A 22,646-nucleotide genomic window follows, 5' to 3' on the forward strand; every position below is an offset into this window, starting at 1 on the left:
ATACTACGTGGGCTGTGCAATAAACTACGTGGGCTGTGCAATATACTACGTGGCTGTGCAATATCCTATGTGGCTGTGCAATATCCTACGTGGCTGTGCTATATACTACGTGAGCTGTGCAATATCCTACGCGGCTGTGCTGTATACTACGTGGTTGTGTTATACACTACATGGGCTGTTATATACTACGTGGGCTGTGCTATTTAATACGTGGGCTTTGCTATATACTACGTGGGCTGTGTTATACACTACGTGGGCTGTTATATACTATGTGGGCTATGTTATACACTACGTGGGCTGTTATATACTATGTGGGCTATGTTATACACTACGTGGGCTGTGTTATATACTAGGTGGGCTGTGTTATATACTGCGTGCGTGGGCTGTTATATACTACATGAGCTGTGTTATATGCTACGTGGGCTGTTATAAACTATGTAGCTGTGTTATATGCTATGTGGGCTGTTATACACTCCGTGGGCTGTGCTATATACTCCGTGGGCTGTGTTATATACTACATGGCTGTGCTATATACTCTGTGGGCTGTGCTATATACTCCGTGGGCTGTGCTATATACTACGTGGCTGTGCAATATACTACGTGGCTGTGCTATGTACTAAGTGGCTGTGCTATTTACTACATGGGCTGTTATATACTACGTGGCTGTGCTATATACTACGAGGCCGGCCACGAACAATCAGCGACAGGCACAGTCCGGCTGCGAATTGGCGCGGGATTTGAACCACGCTTCGCTAATTGGTCGCGGTTGGCCGAATCCTGTGTATTCAATGCATTATTCTAAAATCTTCATAAATAAACTACATACATATTCTAGAATACCCAATGCGTTAGAATCGGGCTACCATCTAGTTATTTATATAAAGGTCATATGAAAACTTTCAATAGTTATGATGAATACAGCAGGAGAGAGGCAAAAATAACGAAGCATTCCCTTCAAACTTTAATATAATCATTAATAGTCAAATTTTACTCCCCCAATCAAAGTTTTTATCCTCTTAATATATTGCAGTCATCATATTATATAGCACTGTGTACTTACAATTACTCATTTTGCCTTTTTACCAGGATAATTCTTCTCTTTTCCATTAGGTCTATGACATCACGTGATTAAAAACTGAGTAGCTGGATCTTTGTAAAATCTATGTAGAAATAGCAAGTCTCTTTTCTCTGTATGAGTAATAAGTCACAGCAAAATTCCCTGGCGGGAGGTGGAGGGAACAGCTGGGTCAGAAATTGAAGAGGGGAATGATTTATGCAGGGAAAATAGACCTCCTGTTTCTACACAGAGCTAACCCCAGGTTCACACTTGCGTACCGGGACTTTGCGGAGGGCTGCATACTTCCTCCACTAAACTCTGCCCACTTCTGCACTTCTTCGGTTTAGGTCCGCCTACTTCTGCATGCGTCCTGCATACCTATCTTTAACATTGGGTACGCAGGACATGCAGATGTATGCGGATGTATGTGGATGCGTCGTTTTGACGCACTCGCCATCCGCACAAAATGCAACAAGTTGCGTTCTCGTGCGGTCGGCGGGTGCGTCAAAACAACGCATCCACATACATCCGCATACATCCGCATTTCCTGCATACCCAATGTTAAAAATAGGTACGCAGGAAGCATGCAGAAGTAGTTGGACCTAAACCGAAGAAGTGAGGAAGTGGGCAGAGCATAATAGAGAAAGTACGCAGCCCTCCACAAAGCCCCGGTATGCAAGTGTGAACATAGCCTTAGATGGATACAGGTAGTCAGCATTTAATGATGTGATGTCATAGACCTAATGAAAAAGAGAAGAATTAGTTGGGTAGAAAGACAAAATGAGCAATTGTAAGTATGCAGTGCCATAGAATATGATGACTGCAATATATTAAGAGGTTAAAAACTTTGACGGGAGTGCTTCTTTAAGGAGGCAAACTATTAAAAATTGATCTTTAAAGATTATATTAAAGTTTGCTGACATCTCTAAAAGAGGAATTCACACACTGTAACTGGTGGCATAGAATATGGTGAGATATTAAAACTAATAAAATGTTTGAGATATAGAAGTGTATATTAAGTTCAAAGGTCCTTATACTTGTTGCACACTATACAGGCAGAAATCAAGTCAATGGTCTTCAACAACTGGATTATATGAAGACTTAGTAAGGAAATAGTTAGTCTATGAGCCTTTGTGTAAGTTGCCCAAACCAAACCTGGTAATAGTGTCACCCACAAACTGACATAAGATCCATAAATAGCAATATAAAATTGACAGTAGTGTGCTATAGAACCAGGTCATCACTTGCGGGGTTAGCAAGACAGTACTAATTCCGAACAATACCTCTGTTGTGGTCCTGAAAGGACTCTTGCTCTCAAAGGGTCAGTACCCAAGTGTAGTCCTAACATAGACGGACTAAACCCAAACTCTCAATCCAACGCGTTTCAGCAAAGTTCGTTTTCATCACAGGAATAAACAGTGTGAGGCCCACTAGTGTGGTAAGAAAATAAAGTGAGGAATTGATACCTGAGCATGGTGGCACATAGTGAGCAGCATAAGACTGGTGCACGTCTCACTAGCAGCAAGTATCTGAACACAGGCCTATGAGCACCACTCTCTCTGTGATGTCAGATGTAAACCTGAATTCGAAGCATAGCTGTATACTTCCGTGCTCGTGAAAGGAGCAACGTGATTTACAAGAGTGCCGCCATAGTGACATCAGTATACAAAGAGCCATTACTCAGTCGATACTGACCTGTTGAGCTAAACGCAGAGCAGTAATGGTAGTCACATAAAATATACAGCTCTGGCAAAAATTGAGAGACCACCACATCAAAACCCTGTCATGGGCAGCCCAATCTCCAGACCTGAGCCCCATTGAAAACCTCTGGAATGTAATCAAGAGGAAGATGGATAGTCACAAGCCATCAAACAAAGAACAGCTTACATTTTTGTGCCAGATGCAGTGTGAAAGACTGGTGGAAAGCATGCCAAGACACATGAAAGCTGTGATTAAAAATCATGGTTATTCCACAAAATATTGATTTCTGAACTCTTACTTAGTTAAAACATTAATATTGTTGTTTCTAAATGATTATGAACTTGTTTTCTTTGCATTATTTGAGGTCTGAAAGCACTTTTTTTTAATTTTGACCATTTTTCTTTGTCAAATTAAAAATACTATATTTATTGCTTGGAAATCTGGAGACATGTTGTCTGAAGTTTATAGAATAAAAGAACAATTTACATTTTACTCAAAAATATAACTATAAAGAGAAAAATCAGACAAATTGATAATTTTGTAGTGGTCTCTTAATTTTTGCCAGAGCTGTATTTATAGAAGCAACAGGATATAAAGAGGAGCGGGGAGTTGTCCAAATATGTCACATTAGTAACGTCAGCATACAAAGTGCGGCACATCAGCAGGAACACCAGATAAAATATGCTGGACTATATCTAGTGCCACTATAAATGGCAGCATGGGTAAGTAAAATAAGGAACATATTATATGCAGAGCATCATAGAGGGACCAGACCAAAAATATTACGGAATTGCGACAGATAAAGGAAATTCAGTGGACCAGTGAAGAAAAGGTGGTGGTGGAGGAGAAGAATGTGAATAAAGTAAGCCAGATGGAAGCAAATGAGAGGGCCAACAATCATAGAGGAGACAATAATATGTCCAACTAGAATGGTAGCTGTGAGAGAAGTAGGAACGGGAACGATAAGTGGACTTCATGATGACCACTGACCTATATGAAGCAGCTATACGTATTTAAGGCGATCTGTTACCATTGTCATTAATGTGAAAATCCACCATGCTTCTTTTTGTGGAAATCCCCACCTCTATTCCCCTCATGGTCATTGATCACATGCTAAGCAATGGGTATATCACCAGAAGTAGTGATGTCCCCAATGTGCTCCCCCACTCTTTTTCTGAACTCACAAATAGTCTTCCCTATATATTCTTTTCCAAAGATACATGTGGCCTTTCCGATAACCTATTTTGCTCTGCTGTTCATAAATTCTCTCACATGAACAGATTTGTCATAATTGTGAGAGTAACATGGGGATACGATGTCCAACCCCTTTGTCACATTATTCTGGGAATAAAATACATTAACAAGTCTACATGTGATCTTATTTGGAATGTGTAAAAAAAAAAACCTTTCCTTTGGACTTTCCCATATTAATCACATATGCAGCAGAAAGCGGACGCCTTTGTAGGTTAGAGCAGGCCTTGTAGAGTAAATCGAAGACTACAAATAACAACGGCCTTAGATTACAATATTCTCGGCTTACAATGTTCTTGGATCTGAGCCATCAATACATTCAATATATACTGCCAAAGGCAGGGTCGATCCGCGGTGCATGTGACGGGCAGGAATTTCCAGCCATTTCAGGCATTTCTATAGAAAATTCCTTTAAGTGAGTGCTTACTTGATATAAAGGGGTAAATATATATATACAGCTCTGGCACAAATTAAGAGACCACTGCAAAATTTTCAGTTTGTCTGACTTTTCTTTGTATAGGTATATTTTCGAGTAAAATGTAAATTGTTCTTTTTTTCTATAAACTACTGACAACATGTCTGCAAAGTTCCAAGCAATACATTTTGTATTTTCTGAAAATGAGAAATGGTTAAAATAACAAAAAATACAGTGCTTGTAGACCTCAAATAATGCAAAAAAAACAAGTTCATATTCATTTAGAAATAACAATACTAATGTTTTAACTCAGGAAGAGTTCAGGAATCAATATTTTGTGGAATAACCATGATATTTAATCACAGCTTTCATGCGTCTTGGCATGCTTTCCACCAGTCTTTCACGCTGCTTTTGGGTGAACTTATGCCACTACTGGTACAAAAATTTAAGCAGGTCTTCTTTGTTTGATGGCTTGTGAATAAAAGCAGCAATAATGCAAAGTGTGAACTTAGCCTAAAGGTTATTCTTTTGGCCTCCATCTGTGAAATGGGGCTTTTGAAACCATTAACATGTATGATCAGAGTTTTGTCCGTTATACACATGCAGCTAATTGTACAGGCGCAGTGTGCACTAATTCTAAGCCTGGTAAATTACAAAAAACGTGAAACTAAAGAATGTAAATATCTTACATTTCTGCCGCTAAGCTAATCCCGCTCAGTTTGTTTTCCTCTTCCTTCATTTACTAGAAGTTGCATGACTTGTATTAAGGATTACAGCTAAAACAAGGGGAGGCTTTAAGGAACTCTATTAAGAGTTTTGATTTTCTTAGAAAAAAATTATTGTTAAGCAGATGTACAATCAAACAGGCCCCGTAATCCTAAGCTTCCTAAACCTTCCAGGCCTGCAATGTTTGCCATCCTCATCTTTATAACTGAGTAGCCTTACAATAAAGGAGGAGGAAGAGTGTGGAAACTGCAAAGTTCCTATTCAGACAGCGTAGGACCGTCCCGATCAGGGTCACCTTGTCTACGGTGGGATGGCTAGTATGTTATTTTTGATCAAAAACAGTATTACTAAGAACCCTGAGTTATTTAAATGCACTTTTGCTTTTTACTTACCGTATTTAGTTACAGCAGGGGTTTTGCTTATTTTGTTTCTTGTAGGTTTTGTAAGTTCCTATTCATGCATTATGGGTAAATAACACAATTTGATTTCTACAAGATCAAGAGCCACCACTCCAAATCATGGGAAAAATGACCTTTGTGAAACATGAAAAGATACCTATTTCAGATTTCAATACTTAATTTTCCCCGAAGGTCAATCACTTGTGAAAAGTTTTTTTTTTGTCAGAATACATCTGATTTTTTTAGGTTTGAGCAATAAAATATCCTTGATCTTACCATTGGAGACCCTTCTAACAAAAAGTAACCATCCAAAGTGGACAAAACAGTTACCGTAAGTATTTGATTGAAATGTAAAAGCGTCATGTTATAAAGACAACCCCTCTTTAAAATCAAGCTAGCATGGTACCCAACCGACAGCTCCATGTCTGTCTACTCTCTAACATGGAAAGCTGTTCTTTTTGGCAAAGTGACTTTTCATAAGTGAATGGGCTAGTTCAGATGATATTTTCTCCTCATCCCTTCTGTTTTTCCTGCAGAGACTCACCCATGTAATTCAATAAGTGCACAAAAAATGGAAGCCATCATGCATGCCATACTGTTACCACACTTATGGAATTTCTTTCTAGTGGATCTATGGGAAAGAACACTTAAGAAACAAAATTTGGCTTTTTATCCTTTTTTTAAAAATTGTGAATAGAAAAACTAAAGCAATAAATGGACATACGGATGACACGTGGATGTGAAAAACAGTCATAACGAACATCATACGGATTAAAAATTCTGTGTTTTTTTTTCTAGATGAAAAATGGACAATTTTGTACTTGCTCATCTGAACCCAACTTTAAGGAGTATCTATCATGTAAATTATTTTTTTAATGAAAGCTACTACCTAACGTGTAGCAGATCCAGGCTTCAAGTCTGGAGATCCCCACCGATCACTTAAACAGTTGGTCTGTTGCGTGCTACTCATGCAGAATCCCTGAGCTTCAATAGAAAGTCTAGGAGCCTGTATTTTAACCTGAGAGCTGCGGATTGGCTTTTTGAGTAATTGTTGGGGTTCACAGGATCCAGACCCCAACAATCTGCTACACATGTTGGGTACTACCTATCAAGTAAAAAGTGATATTATAGGTAACTCTGAGGCATTAAAATTCTTATTATATCATCTTTTTTTCCCCCAAAATTACTATTATCTGGATGCAAATGGAGGATTATGGTAATACATGCCTTTAGAGCAGAGATGGGGAACCTCAGGCCCCCGGGCCATTTACGGCCCTCGGTGACCTTTTATCAGGCCCCCAAGTAGATTCTTACGGACCACATTCTTGGGCAGGGAGCTGTATTTTGATTACAACCAGCTCATTAATTTCTTCTTTCTCTGTTAGCACACACACACACACACAGTGTTCACTACTGAAACACTGAAGGGCATGCAATGAAAGATTACATCCTGAAACCAGTGCCACAGTCATGATGCACTTTGTGGGGGGAGTTTGTACGGCCCCCGAAGGATGGTATGAATATCCAATTGGCCCTTGGCAGAAAAAAAGATTCCCCACCCCTGCTTTAGAGGCTCATTTCAATTTTATAGCCATGTGATAATTGGTTTTGCTTAATCCTACCCCAATGGATGAAGATGATGGAATTGGCCATTAACATTATATTTTATCTTTGCCTTGACTTGAGGTAGAAAAAAGTGAAGCCATAGACTTATCGGAAATATAATATTTGGAATGTAGTTCAATAGGTAAGTTTATTTTCGTCTGGCTAGTGGGTGGGGTTGTCGAGGACTATGTGAGCACAATAAGGTCCTATGGGGATATGTGGCCTACAGGGAAAATTCCTTGTGGATTTTAACTTCTGACTCGTTAATCGCCTCACTTTAATAAGTTTCATTTCTCCGGGCTCATGTAATTCTTTCATTAGACTTTAAAGCGGGATTTGTTTGTGCTCTCCTAATAAGAATGCATGTGGTTGTTTCATTAGTGCGCTAATTTGTTTCAGGTTGACACATATTACTTATTGATGTCACTCCTTCCCTGATTACACAACCGGTAATTAAAACAGTCTCAACTGAATTGAAAGCTCTAAACCTCTTGTTTCTTCAGATTTTTACCCACAAAGGCCAAAAACTATGACTATGAGGGCGGTAATATTAATATGCTCACATATTAGCAAAATAAATCCCTTCATTTTCCCATAAAAGATTTTCCCTATGCTATTGCAATAACCATTCACATGACATAATTGCAGCAATAGCATCAATCAATTTGACATAGTCAGAAGTACAAATACTGTACACACTAGGTCATTAACATTTTATGATAGAGAGAAACTCGGAGACTTCAAAACGACGAATGGGGACCGTGACGAAAATGTCTGGAAAGTGCTGTGGAATATGATGGCGCTATGTAAAGGCCTGCAATTTTTACACAACAAACTATGTAAAGTGCGTAAGTGTTCGTGGGAGTAAAAGGGGAGGGAGTAAAAGGCCCCTTTTACTCCCACAATCACTTACGCACTTTACATATTTTGTTGTGTAAAAATTACAGGCCTTTAGCGGTATATGAACAGCACTGCAGCACTTTATTACCTTTACATTGAAATGCACTTTGGCACCACACTTGTTCTTATTAATGATAAGCTGATGCCTAAGTCACAATCCTTTTAAGATGCAATGACATATGGCTATCTTACGCCATGATTTTCTAATCAAAACAACTGATCAAATATTCTTCATCAAATAGGCATCGATAGTTATTCACTCCCTCCTTTTTAGGTTGGTACTATATTACCCCCACTCTTAGATTGAGAGTCCTGATATACCAATTTGATCAAAATTGTTGGTACCCCTTGTCTAATGACAGAAAAACCCACAATGTTAACAGAAATAACTTGAATCTGACAAAAGTAATAATAAATAAAATATCTATGAAAATTAACAAATGAAAGTCAGACATTGCTTTTCAACCATGCTTCCACAGAATTTTAAAAATATTAAAACTCATGAAATAGGCCTGGACAGAAATGATGCTTCCCCTGGAAATAATGTGACAAAAGGGACATGTTAAATCAAGGTGTGTCCACTAACTAGCATCACAGGTGTCTACAATCTTGGAATCAGTGAGTGAGCCTGTATATAGGGCTACAGATACTCACTGTGCTGTTTGGTGACATGGTGTGTATCACACTCAACATGGACCAGAGGAAGCGAAGGAAAGAGTTGTCTCATGAAGTTAGAAAGAAAATTATAAGCAAACATGTTAAAGGTAAAAGTTATAAGACCATCTCCAAGCAGCTTGATGTTCCGGTGATTACAGTTGCACATATTATTCAGAAATTTAAGATCCATGAGACTGTAGCCAACCTCCCTGGATGTGGCCGCAGGAGGATAATTGATGACAAATCAAAGAGACGGATAAAGGCCCCTTCACATTAAGCGACGCTGCAGCGATACCGACAACGATCCGGATCGCTGCAGCGTCGCTGTTTGGTCGCTGGAGAGCTGTCACACAGACCGCTCTCCAGCGACCAACGATGCCGGTAACCAGGGTAAACATCGGGTAACTAAGCGCAGGGCCGCGCTTAGTAACCCGATGTTTACCCTGGTTACCATCCTAAAAGTAAAAAAAACAAGCGGCCGGAAAGCAGAGCGGTGACGTCTGCTTTCCGGCTGACCGACGCTCACAGCCAGTACAGGAGGAGTGCAGAGCACAGCGCTGGAGGACAGACAGCGTTAGGTAAGTATGTACTGTTTGTTTTTTTTTACTTTTAGGATGGTAACCAGGGTAAACATCGGGTTACTAAGCGCGGCCCTGCGCTTAGTTACCCGATGTTTACCCTGGTTACCAGTGAAGACATCGCTGGATCGGTGTCACACACGCCGATCCAGCGATGTCCACGGGAGATCCAGCGACGAAATAAAGTTCTGGACTTTCTTCAGCGACCAACGATCTCCCAGCAGGGGCCTGATCGTTGGTCGCTGTCACACATAACGATTTTATTAACGATATCGTTGCTACGTCACAAAAAGCAACGATATCGTTAACAATATCGTTATGTGTGAAGATACCTTAACACGAATGGCAACAAAAGAGCCAAGAAAAACTTCTAAACAGATTAAAGGTGAACATCAAGCTCAAGGAACATCAGTGTCAGATCGCACCATTCATCAATGTATGAGCCAAAGTGGACTTCATGAGAGACGACCAAGGAGGACACCATTGTTGAAAAAAATCATAAAAAAACAGAGTGGAATATGCCAAACTACATGTTGACAAGCCACAAAGCTTCTGGGAGAATGTCTTATGGACAGATGAGGCAAAAATTGAACTTTTTGGCAAGGCACATCAGCTCTATGTTCACAGACGGAAAAATGAAGCATATCAAGAAAAGATCACTGTCCCTACTGCGAAACATGGAGGAGGCTCTGTTATGTTCTGGGGCTGCGTTGCTGCATCTGGCACAGGGTGTCTAGAATCCGTGCAGGGTACAATGAAATCTCAAGACTATCAATGGATTCTAGAGAGAAATGTGCTGCCCAGTGTCAGAAAGCTTGGTCTCAGTCGCAGGTCATGGGTCTTGCAACAAGATAATGACCCAAAACACACAGCTAAAAACACAGAAGAATGGCTAAGAGGAAAACATTGGACTGTTCTGAAGTGGCCTTCTATGAGCCCTGACCTAAATCCTATTGAGCATCCTTGGAATGAGCTGAAACATGCCGTCTGGAAAAGGCAACCTTCAAACACGAGACAACTGGAGCAGTTTGCTCTTGAGGAGTGGGCCAAACTAACGGTTGAGAGGTGCAGAAGTCTCACTGACAGTTACATGAATCGTTTGATTGCAGTGATTGCCTCAAAAGATTGTGCAACAAAATATTAAGTTAAGGGTACCATTATTTCATGAGTTTCATGAGTTTTATTTCATGAGTTTTATTTTTTTTTATTCTGTGGAAGCATGGTTGAAAAGCAATGTCTGACTTTCATTTGTTCATTTTCATAGATCTTTTATTTATTATTACTTTTGTCAGATTCAAGTTATTTCTGTGACCATTGTGGGTTTTTCTGTCATTAAATGAGGGGAACCAACAATTTTGACCATGTGTTAAATTGCTGTTTTTCTTTCCCTATCTTTTGGAGACTTTTTTACCTATATTTGTAATTGGTTTTATATGTTGATATCTAATAAAATACGTATTGTTTTATTACCAGAGTTAGGATCGCTTCTTATCTAATGGTGGTTAGCCATATTAGATTATGTTGGTTTTCTCTATATGTATACAGCGCATCAAGTGTTTTGTGCCAATCACTGCTCCTGTAGGAGAATAAGGTGGTTGGGTGCTCACTTCGGCACAGAGGTCTACCGGAAGATTTACCGGTCTCACTGTGGGCCAGTCTGTGCCTGATATCATGTATACTTAAAGTATTTAATGTAACAGTAAATTGCGCCCAATGCTCATTGGTGTAACAGGCATGGCAGTTGTTTTGGGTCCTAGTGGCTATGGAGGCCATCCTAAATCCCACAAAAGTAAAATAAATGGCCGTCCTGGTGGATGCATACACCAAGAGTAGCACGCGAAAGGGCTTTGTTGAAGGGATTTTTGAGGAGAGGGCACACTTTCTGTGGAAAAGGAGAGAAAGTAGAGAGGTAATAACTGATGGAGTGCTAACTATAAAGATCGTAACCTTTCTATCGCTACAAAATTGCTTGTGGTTGTTATGGTGAAATGAGACATAATTCATAATCTTGCTCTATTTGTCACTGTCACAGATAAAAATTAGAGAGAGAATAGTGCACAAAAGGCAGGACTTCGGGGACACATGGGCAGTGTCATTGCAGAACAATATAAAGCAGTTCTGCCTGTCTCCATAGCAAACATGCCCAAATTACTAGGGCCCTGGTGTAACCACAAATCGTCTCCCTGTTGCGTCCAGCAAAATGTACCATGAGGGCAAGAGCAGCAGGCATCAAGGAACACTACTGACATGCTAACAGTGGCAGCACAGTTGTATGGCTAAGGGGTGTAGTGGGATATACAACAGAACTCGCTGGACAGCACCTGAAATACACAACTCAAGAGAGAGAAACTGGAGAGGAGACACAGCACAAATAAGAGAAAACCTAAACAATGGTGCCCTCTCGGCCAGCAGGGGGAATACCTCTAGGCCTAAACATATGAACCTAAAAAACCCGCACCAGACCCACAAATAGAACCTAGATCCACAGGATCATAAAGGAGAGGGTCATAGACCAGGGGTCTGTGCATAAAAAATAGAGGTACAGCAGAAATATATACCAATATAAATTTATTAAAGTATCAAATATACAAAGCAAATAATCGTAGGAAATAACATGATTGAGACAATACGGGTAGGATTGAGCGAAACAGATCGGCACTTTTCAAAAGCGATCTCTAATTAAAAGTCGGGTTTCGTTTTATATATATATATATATATATATATATATATATATATATATATATATATATATATATGTCATTCAGACACATATATATATATATATATTTATATTAACTTCAGCGCGATATAGCAGGAAAGCCGGTAATTCAATTACCGGCTTTTCATTTCTCCTGCCAAAACCCGACATGATTTGAGACATGGTTTATATACAGTAAACCATGTCATATCCCCCTTTTTTTTTGCATATTCCACACTACTAATGTTAGTAGTGTGTATGTGCAAAATTTCAGCGCTCTAGCTCTTAAATTTAAGGGTTAAATCGCGGAAAAAATTGGCGTGGGCTCCCGGGCAATTTTCTCCGCCAGAGTAGTAAAGCCAGTGACTGAGGGCAGATATTAATAGCCTGGAGAGGGTCCACGGTTATTGGCCCCCCCCTGGCTAAAAACATCTGCCCCCAGCCACCCCAGAAAAGGCACATCTCTAAGATGCGACTATTCTGGCACTTGGCCACTCTCTTCCCATTCCCGTGTAGCGGTGGGATATGGGGTAATGCCACCTTGCTATTGTAAGGTGACATTAAGCCAGATTAATAATGGAGAGGCGTCAATTCTGACACCTATCCATTATTAATTAATTTGCATTAAATGGTTAAAAAACACACAGCTCCTGGCTGTAAAATATTTTAACCCCTTCAGATGGATTTACAACGTGGGACGTTACAGATCTACGGAAGGTATGTATATTGTTGGTTTATTATTTTTTATTTGTTACAGAGCGAGGGTCTTCAGCGAGTGGATTGAGCGTACAATAAATTATTACAACACCCGTGTGTTTATTTCATTAAAATACTTTTTAATATTGTGTGTGTGTTTATTTTTAACTCTTTCATATAATTGGATTAATAATGGATAGGTGTCATAATTGACGCCTCTCCATTATTAATCTGGCTTAATGTCACCTTACAATAGCAAGGTGGCATTAACCCTTCATTACCCCATATCCCACCGCTACACGGGAATGGGAAGAGAGTGGTCAAGTGCCAGAATAGGCCTTTTCTGGGGTGGCTGGGGGCAGATGTTTTTAGCGAGGGGGGGGCCAAAAACCGTGGACTCTCTCCAGGCTATTAATATCTGCCCTCAGTCACTGGCTTTACTACTCTGGCGGAGAAAATTGCGCAGGAGCCCACGCCAATTTTTTCCGCGATTTAACCCTTAAATTTAAGACCACAACCATGTCTCAAGGTAACAGCATACTACTTTCAGTTCACCCACTGTATCTGTAACTATGCTGCCTTTACTTTGATATATATCCCCTGCTAACTACCATATTCAGGAGACCACTATAGAGGTATACCCACCTTTTACATCCTGTGCCCACTTGGGAGTATTACCCCAGAGCATCATCTTATATTCATGGGTCTGCAGTCAGACCCATGACTGCACAAATAAGCACATAAAAGCACAAATAAGGTCTTATCTGGGTAACAATATAGAAGGCTATGCATGATTTCTTTGCTGTTCAGCTAATCAATTTCAAAGGCTTTCAGCCATTTCAGGGACATTTTCCTAATGTTATATGTCATAATTCATTCATTTATCATATGTAGATATGATGATCTAGTATTTGTTGTACTTTGCTGCCAACTACTGGCCATTGTTATAGGGCAGCATGGTGGCTCAGTGGTTACCACTGCAGCCTTGCAGCGCTGGAGTCCTGGGTTTAAATCCCACCAAGGGCAACATCTGCAAGGAGTTTTTATGTTCTCCCCGTATTTGCGTGGGTTTCTTCCAGGTTTTCCAGTTTCCTCCCCCTTTAAAAAGACATACTGATAGGGAATTTAGATTGTGAGACCCAATGGGGACAGTGATCATATTGTCTGTAAAGCGCTGCTGAATATGTTGGCGCTGTATAAAAATAAAGATTATTATTATATGTTTTTTGTGCATTATAGCTGTGATTTCTCATACTTCTATCCTCCACCCTCCATATTCTACCTCATCTTCATCCAGTCGTCACAGCTCACCTAACTACAATCTTTAATCTCTCCCTCTCCTCGGGCATTTTCCCCTCCTCATTCAAACACTCTATCATTACTCCATTATTAAAGAAACTCACCCTCGACCCATCCTGCACAAACAACTACAGACCAGTCTCCAATCTCCCCTTCATCTCTAAACTCTTGGAGCACCTAGTCTACTCCCACCTTACAAGTTACCTCTCCACTCATTCCCTCCTAGACCCATCACAGTCCGGCTTCCACCTTCTACATTCGACTGAAACTGCATTCATCAAAGTTATCAATGACCTTCTGACAGCAAAATGTAATGGTGACCACTCTCTGCTCATTCTTCTCGACCTTTCTGCAGCTTTCATCACTGTTGACCACCGTCTCCTCTAGACTCCAGTCACTAGGCATTAAGGACACTGCTCTCTCCTGGTTCTCTTCCTATCTTTCTGACCGCTCCTTCAGTGTTTTGTTCGCTGGCTCCATTTCATCTCCTCTTCCTCTCACTGTCGGGGTACCCCAGGGCTCAGTCCTTGGCCCCCTTCTTTTCTCTCTCTACACAGCCCCAATGGGACAGACCATCAGCAGATTTTGCTTTCCGTACCATCTTTATGCTGATGACACACAACTATACACGTCATCCCCTGACCTTACCCCCGCTGTACTACAGAACGCTAGTGACTGTCTGTCCGTAGTCTCCAACATCATGTCAGACCTCTATCTGAAACTCAACCTATCCAAAACTGAACTTCTTCTGTTCCTGCCATCTACTAACCTCCCTAAATCTGACATTTCCCTCTCTGTGGGTGGCACCATAATAACACCCCAGCTGTCTGGGTGTTATGTTTGACACCAATCTCTCCTTCACATCCCATATACAATCTCTTGCCCGCTCTTGCCGCTTACACCTAAAGAACATCTCTAGAATCCGCCCTTTTCTCACCATGGAAAGAACAAAAACCCTCACTGTCGCCCTGATCAACTCCCACCTAGACTACTGCAACGCTCTATTAATTGGCCTCCCCATTACTCGACTTTCCCCTCTCTAGTCCATACTTAATGCAGCAGCCAGGGTCGTCCATCTAGCTAATCGGTATTCAGACGTGTCCACTTTTCGCCAGTCATTACACTGGCTGCCCATTCATTATAGGATCCAATTCAAAGTACTTGTTCTCACCCACAAAGCTCTCCACAGTGTGGCACCCCCTTACATCTCCTCCCTCATTTCTGTCTATCGGCCTAACCGACCGCTGTGCTCTGCAAACGACCTTTGACTAACCTTAGCACTCATCCGTACCTCCCACTCCCAACTCCAAGACTTGTCCCGCACTGAACCAATCCTCTGGAATACTCTACCTCAAGAAATTAGGACTATCCACAATTTGCATAGTTTTAGGCGCTCCCTCAAAACACATTTGTTCAGAGCGGCCTATCACGTTCAATAATTAAAGTCATTTTATGTGTAAGTAAGTGTGTAGCCCATTCACTACTTCCATCTATCCCCCTCTCCCTCAAGATGGCTGGACCATCATTGTAAATATACACATGTACTTTGCATCTCCCCCACCTCATTGTAGATTGTAAGCTCTCACGAGCAGGGTTGTCTAATTTTGGTTTAATTATTGTATTGTTAATGTTGTTCCTTATGACTGTTGTGTTTGAAACTGTTAAACTGTAAAGCACTGTGGAATATGTTGGCGCTATATAAATAAATATTACGGTATTATTATTTAACTTCCCTGACATCCTACCTCATCTCACCAAGGTACTGTGAATAAAAGTGGTTAAAGTTCATCACTATATCATTCTTCCCGGATCAACCACATGCAGCTGGTCAAGTATAGGAGGGAAGGGTAGCGAGTAACATTTATCTGCCATTGCTTGTACAGAGATCGGTGCTCGCATAATTCAGACCCATCTCACATATGTGCATCGGAGGTAGAATAACTGTGCTCACCTGGATGGGTTATGTGCACACAACCACTTATAAGGCTTAAGGCTGCTGCAGACCCAACAGGAGATAAATGCATAGAACAGTAGAAAAAAAATGGGTTTTGTGGTTTATCCTGATGAAGTTTTTTCATTTTTTTTCTCCACGGCAGCACAGAATAACCCATTTGTTTCTCCAGTTCTATAAAATTCATAACTTGCAGACTGGATCACAGGATTATAAGGGTGGACTGGGAAAACAAGCAAAGGTGAAAATTCAGGGCATACATCTTAGATAGCTGCTGGTTCAGTGCTTGTTAGGCTGACAACTTTTCCTCCTGGCATTTACTATCCTCATATACATGCATGCTAGACTTACCCAAGTGTCCATTTGTTCTCAGTGGGGAAATAGGGCTTATCTTTCAAAAGAAGAAAGGATCAGACATACTGAAATCCAACTCCAACATGCTCCATTCCATTTTCCCCTGACATCTGTCATCAAGGTAATATTGAGACACCCCATACACCTAAGATAGTGAGACGGTCCCACAAAGATAGATTATGTTTAATGGCACCCAAAATCTAGACCACATTCCTCAGGAGAGCCTCATGTATACCTAAACACTGTGGAATGATGAAGGCCTCAGAATGTATACTGTATATTATTATACTACAAGTACAGCATGTCCATGTTGTTGCAATAGCAGCTAAGGACCCAGTAAATTCTCTAGAAGTGGTGATATAGATATACGTAGTGTAGAGAGAACTACCTTGCAGTTTCCTTCCACTCCAGCTCATCACCATCATGCTGCAGAGTGTCCATCTCTGTAAATAACGTGGGATTTGGCACATCATCATCTTCTCCCAGAATATATCGCAGACGTTCAGCCGCTGGGGACACTACGGGTGACAGGCACTGATCATTAGCACATAAAATCCATGGACTTGTTCTGTGAAATATCAGTTATTGCAACGTGATCTGAAATCATAGCAGGATTATTATACAAAAAATATAATTTATCTTATCGTTTAGATAATGGAAGAGAGTTGTCTTTAAGAAAGATAGACTTATATTAGTATCCAACAGGGAGATTTCAAAAGTTTCCACCATGTTGAAATCTTAAAGTTATGTAAACTTTTTCTTAAAAGGATAAAATGAAGGGTCGCTTATTAAAGAAAAATAACACCCAAGAAGTTACAATATCAAACCAACATTACCCACATAAGTCACTACACCTATACACCTTTGTGAATCTGAAAGGTGGATAAAAGTACATCTTAGCATTTTTCCAGTGACTTTTTTTTAGGGTCCATAGCTTACCTCAGGGGTGGGGAACCTCAGGTCCAGAGACCGTTTACGGCTCTCGATGACCCTTTTATGCGGCCCCTGGGGCAGATTCCCGGGGACTGCAGTGCTTTGGCCTGCAGCTGTATCTTGACAACCACCAGCCCATTAATTTTTTCTTGCTCTGTGTGTATGTCCACGCAATGATCACTTCTGAGGTGTGTGCAATGAAAGATTATGTCCTAACACCAGTGCCAGCATCAGGATGTACTTTGTGGGTGGAGTTAGAGCACAATTTGTACAGCCCCCGAAGGATAGCATAAATATCCAAATGATCCTTGGCAGAAAAATTGTTCCCCACCTCTGGCTTACTTTATCCTTTCTATCCATAGTGTAAGTAGAAGAGCAATCCACATTGCCCCATATAAATAACCTGACAAGACTGCTTGCAACAGTGCCACCATTGCAGACACAGGCACAGTCCTCCATGACATTACCAGCTATAATGCCCCATATCAGTGCTAACAGCACCCTAATTTAGTGCCAAGGAAGTGTGCTACTCATCTGCTATCAAGAATGGTTATTTTTTTGAGTATTCTCCCACTAAGGCCTTCTTCACATGTCCGTTTTTTTATGTCTATATGTATCCTGTTTTTAAAGACCACAAATTTGGACATAGGCACATTCATTGTATTAAATGGTGTTGCACACATGTCAGTTTTTTCACATGAACCGTGTGTCTGTGTGAAGACACACAGGTGTCCTTTTTTTCACGCAGCATGGACAGACAAAATGTGTGCTACACACGTGCACACTGATGACACAAGAATGATATAAGTGTGTAATCACTGTGATACACACCGTCACCTGGGAAAAGCAGTACAATTAACGCTGTTCCCCGGGGCCATGTGCTGAATGTAGCTCTCATCATGGTCGCATGGTCTTCCTGCAATCAGTGAGATCAGGTGACACTGAGGGTAGTTGGAGTCAGCACCCGCTGTCTGTGTTGCATGTATTAAATGAATAATTAAATTTAAAAAATGGCGCGTTATCCCCCTTAATTTTCACAACCAGCTGAGGGAAAGCCAATGACTGGGGGCTGATGTTAATATTCTGGGAAGGGGCCAATACCCATAAAGTTTCCCAGGTTATTAATATCAGCTCACAGCTGTTTGCTCAGCCTTTACTGGTTACTATAGGGGAGACCCATGGATACTGGCCCCATTGCAGACTAAGAACATCAGCCCTCAGCTGCCCTAGAAATGTTGTATCCATTAGATGTACAATGGGTAAAAGAGGTTTAGGGAGTGTTTTTTTTTTCAAATAAAAGACTTTGTGTGTACATTTCAATTAAAGGACTTTACTCTGTCCCAGTATTTAATTTTCATAACCAGCTGAGAGAAAGCCAATGGCTCGGGGCTGATGTTAATATTCTGGGACCGGGAACAATACCCATAAAGGTTCCCAGGTTATTAATATCAGCTCATAGCTGTTTGCTCAGTCTTTACTGGTTATTATAGGGGTTACCCATGGATATTGTCTCCCTTCCAGACTAAGAACAACAGCCCTCAACTGCCCCAGAAATGCTGCATCTATTAGATGCATCATGGGTAAAAGAGGGTTAAGGAGTATTCATTTCAAATAAAGGACTTTGTGCATTTATTTTAATTAAAAGACTTTACTCTATCTCAGTCTTTATTAAATTTTACTATGGAGTTATTAATGGGGGTGTCTTATAAACGCATCTCCGTTACTAACCCCTGGGCTTAATGTCAGCTGTCATAAAACAGCTTACATCAACCCTACAACTATTACCACACTTGTGACCGCACCAGGGTAAGTGAGAAGAGTGGAGGTAAGAGACAGAATTGGCGCATCTAATGGATGCATCATTTCTGGGGTGGCTGAGATCTGATATTCTTAATCTGAGAGGGGGGCCAATATTCATGGCCCCTTCCTAGGCTATTAATATCAGTTTTCAGCTGTCTGTTTAGCCTATGCTGGTTAGCAAATATAGTGGGGAACCTTCATAATTTTGGGGGGGATTCCCCTATAATAATAAATATATAATATAATATTATCTACATGCATGTCACTTGATAAACGGTAAGGTTTTGAATATTAGAGTTAGATCTGTCCCAATTACGGGCACCATGAAGTGGTTAAATGGCTTTTGCATTTTTTTAATCAAAAAACATGTTAACTAAGTACCGTATATTTTCATGCACTAAGCTATTTATTTGTTTTACTGCAGGGTATTCAATCATTAAATTTCTGTCTTTGTTTTTTTCTATCATAACTATACCCTATTATGAGGTGACTTTGGAGTCAGAACTTACAACTAAATTTTATTCATTATGGGAGGATTCACCAATAACTTATTAGACCTTGATGACTGATAATGCATCCTGTGCATAGGCATGGAGAGTACAGAGTAGAAACCAAGATCTAGCATAAAGATTCCTACGACAGGAAGATATCATAGCTCCAAACCATCCTGGATTATGTGGACCAGTCCTGATTTGAGGGGTCATTCTCGCTTTTCCGGCAGGACAGGGCTTTGTCACAACTTCCACTATCTGTCTTCTCTGTGTGGTGTGATGTCTTCATTGCTCTGTACCTCCTCGTCCTTGGGGGCGGTTCCAGCATTTCTGCTCTGCGCACACTTGCATTAATTAAATAAACAATTATCTTATGATCTGATCTTCCCAAGAATCGAACCCACAACCTCTACTATTGCAGGCAGCAGCTAAAGATATGAGTCACAGCTTACACTGATCAACATGGGAGAATTTTGTATATGTGAAGGTGTATTGCAGGCTCTGAAACCACAGGCAGGTTATACTGATACATACAAATACATCTGTACATAGCAGTGTATTTCTATGTCCCTGTCTTCTAGAGGGAAAATAAAAATCAGATTTTTTTTCTTCCTATTGCTGAAAAATAATGAAAAACAATTACAAAAATGCTATTTTCTTTTCTTGTTATCTGGTCTTCTTGGAAAACAAACCCACAACCTCTGTCATTGAAGGCAGCAGCTAAAACTATGAGCCTCAGCCTAGCCTGACAAGACAGGGAGTATTTTGCAGGCTCTGAACCTAGATTGTACTGTTACATTGAGATACATTGTATGTAGCAGTGTATTTCTATATAACTGTATTCTAGCAGTAAATAAAAAATCAAATTTTTTTTCTTCTTATAAGATTAATAAAAAATAATAAAAACCATAATAAACAACCAAAAAATATTGGTGAAAAGGCATAAAAAGCAGCAATAAAGCAATAATCACCACCCCATGTGACATCAATTCCACCCAGAGAAGAAAGAAATTGAAAATTATTGTGACATAGGGTGTGGCAAATGTCATGGTCAGAATATTGTTTTGTTCCTCTTTCTTTTCTATAAAAAGTAGGAGGTATGAGATACCAATATTATAAATAGCATACGGTAGGGATGAGGGTTGTGACTGATTCTGCATTGGGCCACATTCAAAGTTGCACCTCTGGGCCTGTTTATAATGATTGCAGCAAAGGTTATGATGCAACTAATTGTATGTGCTCATGTTCTGTATCCATAAAAGGATCATATGCTCCGATAGGACCAAGAAACCCTTGGTCTGTATACGTAAATGTCTTGATAAAAAGCTGAGAGGAGAAACTTGAGTGAAGATGTGACTAGTGTTTTCTGTATTCAATCTACAAAAGATTATAGCGTAACACTCTGTGTATTTGAATTGATGAATGGTGTAATCTCAGGATTTACCACATTCCTCAAATTATCCAGATTGTAAGAATTTAAGCGTCCTGCTCTTGATCGTTAGCTGCAGAACGTGGATCCACTTTTGTGGGTGCGCAACAGAATGTATCACAAGTGCCTGGCTGATCCGCATGGCTGTGTATGGCACTTCACTGCTCATACACGGAGGACCAGGTTGTTTTTTGTGTATTACATGTGCAACAAATTTTAATATATTGTCATTTTCTTATTTCCTTAAAACAGGAATAATTGTATTTTCCTTAACTCTCCTTCTGATTATCATAAATTGTACATGGGCAGGAGGAAACGTTGTTGTCAGAGGAGCTACTTACAATTCCGATGTCAGCAGCGCACTTGTAGACATGGCAAGGGATCCGATACATATGATAGGACGCAACAGTCCATAAATACCAAATTCTGTCAAAACAGCTGTTATATAAATAGCTGTGACAATATCTATGCATCCATGTTACTTATCATGTCCAAAATAGAGGTGCTATGTTTTAACCTACAGAGAGACTTTTATCAAGCCAAAATCATGCATGTGAAACACAAAAAGAGATTGTCTGACAAATATAACTTATCACCTATCCGAAGGAGAGGTGATATGTGTATGATCACTACTGACCATACTTCCGAGAACCATATTGATAATAAGAATTGGGTTCCAGTGTTCCCCCATTTGAATGATGTTGATGCTCTATGGATTATCCATTATTCATTTCAGGAGACTATCTCCACTTGTCTAAAGTGGCATATGTGATCACTAGTCAATGTACGGAATGAGCCTCATTGATCCAATCAGTTGTCCTAGACTAAGCGGAGGCCTATGGCCCACATGTGAGTGTGATGCACCTCACACCTAACAGCACACTGAGAATGGGATTATATTTTATTGTAAGATGCCCGAGCGTACATGAGCTACAGCTCGCCCACGACTACCCTGCTTGGGCACCTTACAATTATAACCCCATACCTAATATTGTGTAGGCCCCCCTTGTGCCATCACATGAGGTCTGACCCATTGAGGCATTTGAGCAAATTGTTATATAGTAGCTCTTCTGTGGAATCGGCTCCTACAGGGTAAGCCTTGCTCCTCACTAGAGATGTGCAAAAAGATTACTTTTGTTCATCTCACTTCTTGCAAACCTTTTTGCTCATCTCTACGCCTTGTGTGTCTCGTACTCTCATTACCATGTTGAAGGTCATCAGGTTGTATTTCTTTAGGCCACTATTGGTATGCACTAACTGTTACAACCTGGAAAAACCTCACAAGCCTGAAATATTGGAAATGTTCTGACCCATTCACCTAATGATAATTATTTCATCCTTATTAACATCGCTCATACCTCTACGTTTTGCCACTTTTCCTGCTTCCAATACATCAGTTTCATGAGTTGACTCTTTACTTCCGGTGTCATATAGCTCACCACAGATGGAAGTATTTTGTATCTGTATATAGTCTATATCTGTCAAATATTGTCAAATTTAAGTTTTACAAACATTTTTGATGGTCAATTAAACCACCCATATAAATTTTGGTGCTCCATCTCCTTACCATGTGACTGAGATTAAAACTTCAGTAAATTAATAATATACAGCAAACTGGTAGAACTTGATGAGGTGCCAGAGTAGGGCTTGAATCAGAGATAATAGTAGTAGGCAAACTCGGCACTCACTAGAACAGGAACAGTCCGT

General features: G+C 40.3%; 1 protein-coding gene across 4 annotated transcripts in view; it reads right to left on the reverse strand.

Moving 5' to 3' along the window:
* Positions 1 to 22,646, reverse strand: part of SLC4A5 (solute carrier family 4 member 5) — a 146,017-nt gene that overhangs the window by 96,787 nt on the left and 26,584 nt on the right. For all 4 annotated transcript variants that reach the window (XM_069766522.1, XM_069766521.1, XM_069766520.1 and 1 more), the window contains one exon: positions 16,675 to 16,804. In XM_069766522.1, coding sequence (XP_069622623.1) covers positions 16,675 to 16,804 — 130 coding nt within the window. The remainder of the gene's footprint in view (positions 1 to 16,674; positions 16,805 to 22,646) is intronic.

The sequence above is a fragment of the Ranitomeya imitator genome, chromosome 4 (genome assembly GCF_032444005.1).
Source record: "Ranitomeya imitator isolate aRanImi1 chromosome 4, aRanImi1.pri, whole genome shotgun sequence".
Taxonomy (NCBI): Eukaryota; Metazoa; Chordata; class Amphibia; order Anura; family Dendrobatidae; genus Ranitomeya; species Ranitomeya imitator.